The sequence below is a fragment of the Opisthocomus hoazin genome, chromosome 2 (genome assembly GCF_030867145.1).
Source record: "Opisthocomus hoazin isolate bOpiHoa1 chromosome 2, bOpiHoa1.hap1, whole genome shotgun sequence".
Classification (NCBI taxonomy): Eukaryota; Metazoa; Chordata; class Aves; order Opisthocomiformes; family Opisthocomidae; genus Opisthocomus; species Opisthocomus hoazin.
The window spans coordinates 130,906,284-130,914,759 of NC_134415.1; the positions used below are offsets into that span (position 1 = coordinate 130,906,284).

At 56.7% G+C, this 8,476-nt stretch overlaps 1 protein-coding gene across 2 annotated transcripts; it reads left to right on the top strand.

Moving 5' to 3' along the window:
- The first annotated feature begins 48 nt into the window (after positions 1-48).
- Positions 49-8,055, top strand: CENPO (centromere protein O). Of its 2 annotated transcripts, none has more exons than XM_075411248.1 (7): positions 49-134; positions 946-1,117; positions 2,726-2,895; positions 3,297-3,408; positions 4,860-5,119; positions 6,046-6,217; positions 7,225-8,055. In XM_075411248.1, exons 2-7 carry the CDS (start codon positions 1,039-1,041, stop codon positions 7,347-7,349), a joined length of 918 nt encoding a protein of 305 aa, XP_075267363.1. In that variant the 5' UTR covers positions 49-134; positions 946-1,038; the 3' UTR covers positions 7,350-8,055. The 2 variants fall into 2 exon arrangements, with proteins under 2 accessions (XP_075267363.1, XP_075267371.1); XM_075411256.1 differs by having other exon boundaries at positions 3,300-3,408.
- Positions 8,056-8,476: the final 421 nt, after the last annotated feature.

Below are 8,476 nucleotides of genomic sequence, written 5' to 3' on the forward strand. Positions count from 1 at the left end.
CGGAGCGGGGAAGGCGGTGCCGCCCCCGCCGCCGCCATTTTGTTGTACGGAAAACGGGAGGGGAAATGGCGTCTGCGGAGGTGACGGTCTTTCCGGCGGCGCTGAGGCGCGGAGTTTGAGCTCCGGTTGTTGCGGTGAGGGCGGGAGGCGTTGGGGAACAGGGACGGGACGGGAGAGCTCGGCCGCCGGCCCCCACAACCCTTCGGCGCGGTCCCCTCAGCCCCCCTGGTGCGCCCGGATCCCCCTTCCTCCCTGTCCCCCTCAGCGGGGCCCAGGCTCAGCCCGTCCCAGGGCGTCCCTGTCACCCCCCCGGGGCCTCCCCGCCACCCCCCGGGGCCTTCCCAACCCCCCGCGGGGCCTCCTGTCACCCCCTCGCGGCCTCCTGTCACCTTCCGGGCCTCCTCTCACCCCCGCGGGCCTCTCCGTCACCGCCCCAGGGCCTCCTGTCACCCCCAGGGCCTCCCCATCACCCCCCGGGGCCTCCAGTCACCCTCCGAGGCCTCGCCATCACCCCCCGGGGCCTCCTGTCACTCCTCAGGGCCTCCTGTCACCCCCCAGGGCCCCCCCCATCACCCCCCGGGGCCTCCCCGTCACCCCCCTGGGGCCTCCCGTCACCCTCCAAGGCCTTCCCGTCACCCCCCAAGGTCTCCCTGTCACCCCCCGGGGCCTTCTGCCACTCCCCAGGGCCCTCTCATCACCCCCCGGGGCCTCTCTGCCCCCCCCTAGGGCCTCCCCGTCCCCCCCCCCGGGGCCTCCTGTCACCCCCCCCTCTGCCTCCAGTCACCCCCCCGGGACCTCCTCTCATCCCCCAGGGCGGTGGCGGCTCTCCAGGCTCGTCCTGCTGCTGGAGGCCGCTGAGTCCTGTCCATGCCCAGGGGTTTCCTCATAGGGCTGATGTGAAATGGTGGCTTACAGAAAACAGTGGGTGGTAACGTGTCTTTTCAGGTTGTCAGAGCCCCCGTTGCAGCGGCAGGAGGAAGAGGGAGGTCCCCCCCGAGGAAGGGCTCTCGCTGCCCCCACATCGCTGCTTCCCGAGGGATGGAGCCCGGCCGGCGAGGGCTGATGCCTGCCTTCCCCTGCGGGAAGATGGAGGAAGGGAAGGCGCGTTGGCCAGACGGTGAGCTCCCTGCCAGCCATCTGAGAGCACAGCCTGTCCTCCTGAGGAGGGGACCCCAAAGCACGTGGGGCTGGGAGCGGCTCCCTGCCCTGCTGAGTCATGTCTTGAGTGGCTCTCGGGCAGTTTAGGGGATGGGGGCTTCAGAGAAGCTGTCTCCCGGGACATCCTCCTAGGGAAGCTCAGGAAGTGTGGGCTGGATGAGTGGTCGGTGAGGTGGATGGAGAACTGGCTGAATGGCAGAGCTCAGAGGGTTGGCATCAGCGGCGCTGAGTCTGGTTGGAGGCTGGTAACCAGTGGTGTCCCTCAGGGGTCAGTACTGGGCCCAGTCTTGTTCAACTTCTTCATCAACAACCTGGATGAAGGGACAGAGTGTACCCTCAGCCAGTTTGCTGACGACAGAGAACTGGGAGGAGTGGTGGATACCCCGGCAGGCTGTGCTGCCATCCAGCGAGACCTGGACAGGCTGGAGAGTTGGGCAGAGAGGAACCTGATGAGGTTCAACAAGGGCAAGGGCAGGGTCCTGCACCTGGGGAGGAACAACCCCAGGCACCAGGACAGGCTGGGGGGGACCTGGTGGAGAGCAGCTCTGCGGAGAGGGACTGGGAGTGCTGTGGGACGACAGGGTGACCATGAGCCAGCAGCATGCCCTGGGTGCCAAGAAGGCCAATGGGATCCTGGGGTGCATGAGGAGGAGTGTGGGCAGCAGGGCGAGGGAGGTTCTCCTTCCCCTCTGCTCTGCCCTGGGGAGGCCCCATCTGCAGTGCTGCGTCCAGTGCTGGGCTCCCCAGTTCCAGAAAGATGAGGAGCTACTGGAGAGAGTCCAGCGCAGGGCTACGAGGATGAGGAGGGGACTGGAGCATCTCTCCTACGAGGAGAGGCTGAGGGAGCTGGGCTTGTTCAGCCTGGAGAAGAGAAGGCTGCGAGGGGACCTTCGAAATGCCTCTAAATATCTGCAGGGTGGGGGTCAGGAGGACGGGGCCAGACTCTTTGCAGTGGTGCCCAGCGACAGGACAAGGGGCAACGGGCACAAACTGAAGCCTGGGAAGTTCCAGCTGAACCCGAGGAAGAACTTCTTCCCTCTGAGGGTGCCGGAGCCCTGGCCCAGGCTGCCCAGAGGGGCTGTGGAGTCTCCTTCTCTGGAGATATTCCAGCCCCGCCTGGCTGCGGTGCTGTGCCCCCTGCTGTGGGTGACCCTGCTTGGGCAGGGGGTTGGGCTGGGTGACCTACAGAGGTCCCTTCCCACCCCTACCATGATATGATCCTGTGAAGTCACTTGGCTGCTCTGTGTGCTGGGTTAGACGGGAGTGGCCGTTGCAGGTCTCCTGGGATCGGGGCTGGTGTGCTTGCTGGCCGACTCCACTTTTCAGGAGCTTGGCTGGCTGGTGTGGGGCACCCCGGTGTTTAGGGTCTGCTGGCACTCAGCCTCGCTGTCTGAAACTCCCCAGAGCCTCTTCACCAGATGTCTGCCTGTCCTCTGCCCCTTCGAAAAGTTACTGCGGGTGGTTTCTTTCTGTAGCTGCCCCGGACCCGCTCTGGTTTGGGTACCGCTGTGCGGCCCGCTAACCCTCCTGGCCTGGATTTTTGATCGTGCAGTGCTTTTCCTCGCAGGGGTGTTCGCTCACCTGGAAATGCTGGAGGCTCGGGCCTATGAGGCCGCCGTGAAGCAAGAGGAGACGGAGCAGCGAGAGGAGAAGCTGGCCAGGCTGAAAGCGAGGGTGCAGGAGCTGAGACGCCAGAGGGATGAGCTGCGGGCTAAGGTGGACCTGCAGCAGAAAGGGGTGAGAAAGGGCTTGGTGCGGAGGGCTGGCGGTGAGCGGTGGTGTGCCCCTGCTCTCGGAGGGTGGGTTTACTGAGATTAGTCGTATGGAGTCACCTATTATTTTTTTATTTTCCCTTTCTAAGTGATATATAGTCCTGCTGTCCCCTGTTTGCAGTATCGTGTAGTTCAGAACTGCTGGAGCTACTTGCTTGGAGGTCGTGTGGCCATTTCTGAACTCTTCCTTTGATTTCTCTTCCCTCCTCCCCCTCTTCTGCTTCATCTCCCCCCTCTTCTGCTGGAGGTGACATCTTGCTTTTCTCAGAGCCGGGTTATTATTTCTCTGTAGCCTGACTGTGTTCCCTGCCGGTGACGAGTTCGTGTCAGCAGTTCCTGACCTCTCTTCTCCTCTGGCTTTTGCAGCAGCTTGGGAAAGCAGGAGTCGTGTCGGATGCGGCACAGCCCAGTGCTCGGGCTGTTCTAGAGTGGAAGATAAAAAGTGTTAAGGCCATGCTGCAGGTCTTCTACCTCACAGGTAATGTCTCGGGGTTTGCCTGTGTTCTGCCCACGGCTGCGTTTCTGGGGTGGTGAATTTTGGAAAAGGAGCCCGCTGTGAAGCGTGACTTCTCCGTTAACGCTGCTGCTGGTGTGCTGGGAGCCTTCAGAGCCTGAAAATGCGGGAAGAGCAGTAACCTTGACATTCCCTGCCTTTCACAGGAGGCCTCTGGGATGTTCCAGGAACTGTTATTTACTGAATTTTTACCGTATTTACTGTATTTTTTTAAATTACATTTTATTTTATTTTATTCTATATATATAGAATATATATTTATAATTTAAATAATTTAAAATATCTCCTATATTAATTTAAAATAATTTAAAATATCTTAAATTTAAAATATCAGTAATTTAAAATATCTTCTCTATATATATTCTCTATATAGATACATATATATACATATTCTATATAGAGAGAGAATATGGAGAGAATATATTCTCCATAAAGAGAATATAGAGAGAATATATTCTCTATAGAGAGAATATAGAGAGAATATATTCGATATAAAGAGAATATAGAGAGAATATATTCGATATAAAGAGAATATAGAGAGAATATATTCGATATAAAGAGAACATAGAGAGAATATATTCTCTATAGAGAGAACATAGAGAGAATATATTCTATATAGAGAGAATATATTCTATATATATGGAATATATATGGAATATATTCTATATACAGAGAATATAGAGAGAATATATTCTATATATATGGAATATATTCTATATACAGAGAATATAGAGAGAATATATTCTATATATATGGAATATATATGGAATATATTCTATATACAGAGATTATATAGAGAACATATAGAGAGAATATATAGAGAGAAGATATTTTAAATTACTGTATCATTTAAACTCAGGTCTGGATTCTGGGAAACGCGTAACTACCTTGTGAATGAGTCTTTGGGATCTGGGCAGTTAAATGTCCAGGGGGTCTGGGTCTTCCAAGCAAGCTTGTGAGGTCAGCGCCCTCTTGTTATGCGCTCCTGAGATTTTTATTTTAGTGTTTTTTTTTTTTTTTTGGTTTCCATCAAGAATCGCCTTTGCTCTGTGTTCCAGACAGCGTGGGGATGCGAGCGGCGCCTTGCTGCGAGTGGGCTGAGCCCCGCCGTGAGCGCTCCGACCGCTCTCCTCGGGGCGGGGAAGCTCTGCCTTCCCCCCCCCAGGGCAGCCTGTCGCGCTGGAGCCGGGGGAATTAGGAATTTCAGCTACTTGAATTCGTTGGAGGTCCCTTCTTAAAAATCTGCGGCGTTTTGTGTCCCTAAACTCTTGCAAGCCTTTAATCCTCCGAGGGAGCTGCCTGAGCGAGCGGAGTCAGAGGACGCAGCCCCTTTTGCAGTCGGCGTTGCCCGGCAGAGCTGCCCTGCGGGGACGGGTTAGGGTCGCGCTGAGTAAACCCCTTTCTCTGCACCCAAGGGATCAGCGGGAAGCTGACCAAGCAAGGAGTCTGCTTCTGCATCAGCACTGCTTACGAGGGCACCTACTTGGATTCCTACTACCTGGACCTGCTCACCAAGCCAGAAGTGCGGATTCACCGCCACTCCGTCCCCACCTTCATCCCCCTGGAGCAGATCGCCAAGAAGCACTTGGAGACGGACATCAGGCGCTTCTTGTCCGTCCTGGCGGACCACCTGAACGCTTACGTGGGGAGGAGGCACCAGGCAGACCAGTTGCAGGTACCAGTGGCCGCGGCGATGCTGGTTCGCCCGTCCTTTTCCCTGTGGGGTACCAAGCGTTACGAGGCGCTGGGGAGAATCTCGGCGGTTTTCTTTCCGTGGAGCACTTGCAATTCTGGTCTTTAGAGCTTGGCTGGAAACGCAGCTGCCCTTCCATCGATTGTCACCTACTTGAATGTTTTCCTCGTTTAAAATTCACCGCCCAGCACGAAGGTGTCCTCGCCTCCGGAGGTCCCGCAGCTGAAATAGCTGCGACTGGGTAAAAAGGACGCGGCTCGAGGGTGTGCGTGAGCATTTCTTGCTTTAAGCCTTTCCCACACAAAGCCTGTTCGATGCACAGCCACCCCAGAGTGTTAAAGATTTTATTCACACATGAGTGGGTTACACTGGATATTGCTTTATTCACAACTCAGAGTTGGGCCATCACCTCAGTGAGCGAAGTTTAACTCACTAGACCAGTTTATAGACATTTATTAAACCCATTACATCAAGTCTAGAATCATCATAAGTTTCTAAGCAACCGTTCCGTTCCTTGAAGTACATAATTTATGAAGTTCTTTCTATTATTCTGTCTTCGTAGAATTCTCCCTCGCTGGTTTCAGGCCCTGCTTGGTTCCAGGGTTGTCTCGGGGTCGTCGTCTGTCCTTCATCTTCTGTGAATTCCGTTTGGTACAATCCATACAGTTGGTTTCTCTCCCAACAGCAGCATACCGATTGTATGGTCTCTTAATTGCAGAAATCGAATCTATGTTCTAGTACTATGATTTTATTCTATTCTCTAGTCATAATCAATCTTCTCTATAATCAGTCTCTTAACACAAAGCACGCAGGCGTGCCGGGCTGGTGCGGAGGGTGGGGGCACCCGCGAGCTCCCAGTCCGACGTGGATGGACTCCCACCCTCGCTTTCCCGTCTTCGTCCCTCCAGGAACACTTTTCGGACCAGATAGAAGGAACCTTGCAGAGGAACTCCTTGTGTAACTTGCTGGTCTTCAACTACAACCTGTCGAGTCGAAGCAAGACCTTTCCGTTCAATGCGCGGCTGCTCTACGGCGATCTCTGCTGCAGCCTCCCCACCGAAGTCAGCGTCTCCTGCACACGTAAGCGGGGGGTGCGGGGTTCTGTCGGGGGGTGTGGGGTGGCCAGGCCGTACCGTGGTGCTGCAGATGGATGGGGTTGCTTTCTAGGTGAGTTTGGGGACAGAAGGGAGCGAGCTGTCCTGTTTCTGTGGGAGAAGAGGTTATAGAAGGGGTCGTGTGCAGTCGGTGCTGGGTCTTGAAGCAGTTGTAACTCATCCCTAGCACGAGAACGCAGATCTCTTGCCCTGTAGGCAAGGTGAGCTGGCTGGAGGGAGGGAAATGCGATGGGGCTGAGAAAGGGAGAGGCTGGAGCAAGCTTGGATCGCTTCAGGGGGACGGGCTGCTCCTTCCAAGGCTGCCGGTGCTCGGAGTGCAGACTGTGGCACGGTCCCAGGATCCTGTTTTCACACACCTCGCACAGAGACCCCAGTTTGTGCTAGTGGGAGAGCCCAGCGAGCGAGTGCAGCCACGAACTCACAGAATCCCAGACTGGTGGGGGTTGGCAGGGACCTCTGTGGGTCACCCAGCCCAACCCCCTGCCCAAGCAGGGTCACCCAGAGCAGGGGGCACAGCACCGCGGCCAGGCGGGGCTGGAATATCTCCAGAGAAGGAGACTCCACAGCCCCTCTGGGCAGCCTGGGCCAGGGCTCCGTCACCCTCAGAGGGAAGAAGTTCTTCCTCATGTTCAGCTGGAACTTCCCAGGCTTCAGTTTGTGCCCGTTGCCCCTTGTCCTGTCGCTGGGCACCACTGGAAAGAGTCTGGCCCTGTCCTCCTGACCCCCACCCTGCAGATATTTAGAGGCATTTCGAAGGTCCCCTCTCAGCCTTGTCTTCTCCAGGCTGAACAAGCCCAGCTCCCTCAGCCTCTCCTCGTAGGAGAGATGCTCCAGTCCCCTCATCATCCTCGTAGCCCTCGTGTGGCGAGGGACAGTGGAAAACTCCCTGGGGACGAGGGAGGAATGAGAAGCAAACAGTTTTATGCTGGCAAAGTGATTTTCCTTTCCTCACTCCCCATCCACTCCTGCCAGCGGAGGCTCCCGCATCTCTAGCGGAGACGGCAGCCGCTCACTCGGCCCTGTTCCGCCGCGTGGCCCTGCACAGGGCCTTCCGCTCCTTCAGCAGCGCCGCAGAACGCGCGGACGTAGCACCGTGAGCCGCGCCGGCTCCCCGCAGAACCGCGCCTCGCCCGGCTCCCCCTGCCCGCGGGGCCTCGGCTCGAAGCGCAGACGTCTTCCGTGGAACGCAGCCCCGCCGTGGGAACCCCCGCGGAGCCGCCGGCCCGGGTCGAATCCGCAGAGCAACGCTTTCCGGAGGCTTTCGGGTCGTCTTGGTGCGGGTGACCTTTCCTCAGCGCCGCGCTTCTCGCTCGTTGGATCGACGTCGGCGCTCTGGGGGCGATGCCCTGCGGATCAGCACCCCGCGCTTCCCCCGCGCGCCTCGGAGGGAGGGGAATCATCCGGGCCTCCTCCCTGCGGCCAGGAAAGCACTCCGTGTCCGGAGCTGGAAGGGCTTGAGGGACCCAGGTGAGGTTTCGTTATTGCCAGCAGCAGCCCCGTGCCCTCGCATGGGCGGCGTTAACGCCCCCCCAAACCCGACCACTGAACTTTCTAGAAGATTCCGCGCCAGCAGCAGCTTCGCACGTGCTGTTTCCGTCCCTTCAGGGCACGGGGCGGCTTTGCTGGTGTCCCGTCGCTGCGCTTCAAGTCTGGATCAGATCTTTAAAATCGGGCTGCTTTGTCACAGTATTTTTTTAAACTTGTTAATAAGCGTTCTCCGTTACTGAAATCGTGTTGAACAAAATCTTGTGGTGATCTCCTTTAGCCTTAGAATGTGGTTTAATGGACCAGAATGGGGTTTAAATGCCAGTTTTCTCCTGTCTCTTTTTTACACCAGTCCCACGTGTGATCAGGCACAGGGAAAGCACTTGGTAATTTTTTCGTTGTAATCATTAGAGCTCCTGGTCCAGATGGAGCTGGACAAACCTGTTCAAACGTGACCTCCGGCTCTCGAGCGTCGCAGCTCCAGGCAGCGATCCCTGCCCGCGATGTTCGGAGCTGCTCGGGGAGGGAGGCTGGCAAGGCTCGAGCTGCTTTCGAGGAGCTGACAGCTTGTGGGGTGCTTATGGGGTGAGCGTTGGCATGTGGTGATGTTGGGGCGATGGTTGGACTTGATGATCTTAGAGGTCTTTTCCAACCTCAATGATTCTACGATTCGCTTGCTGGGTCGTGTTTGGAGAGGCCTGGGCTCTCCGATGTCTGCTCCCGATGCCGGCTGGGCATC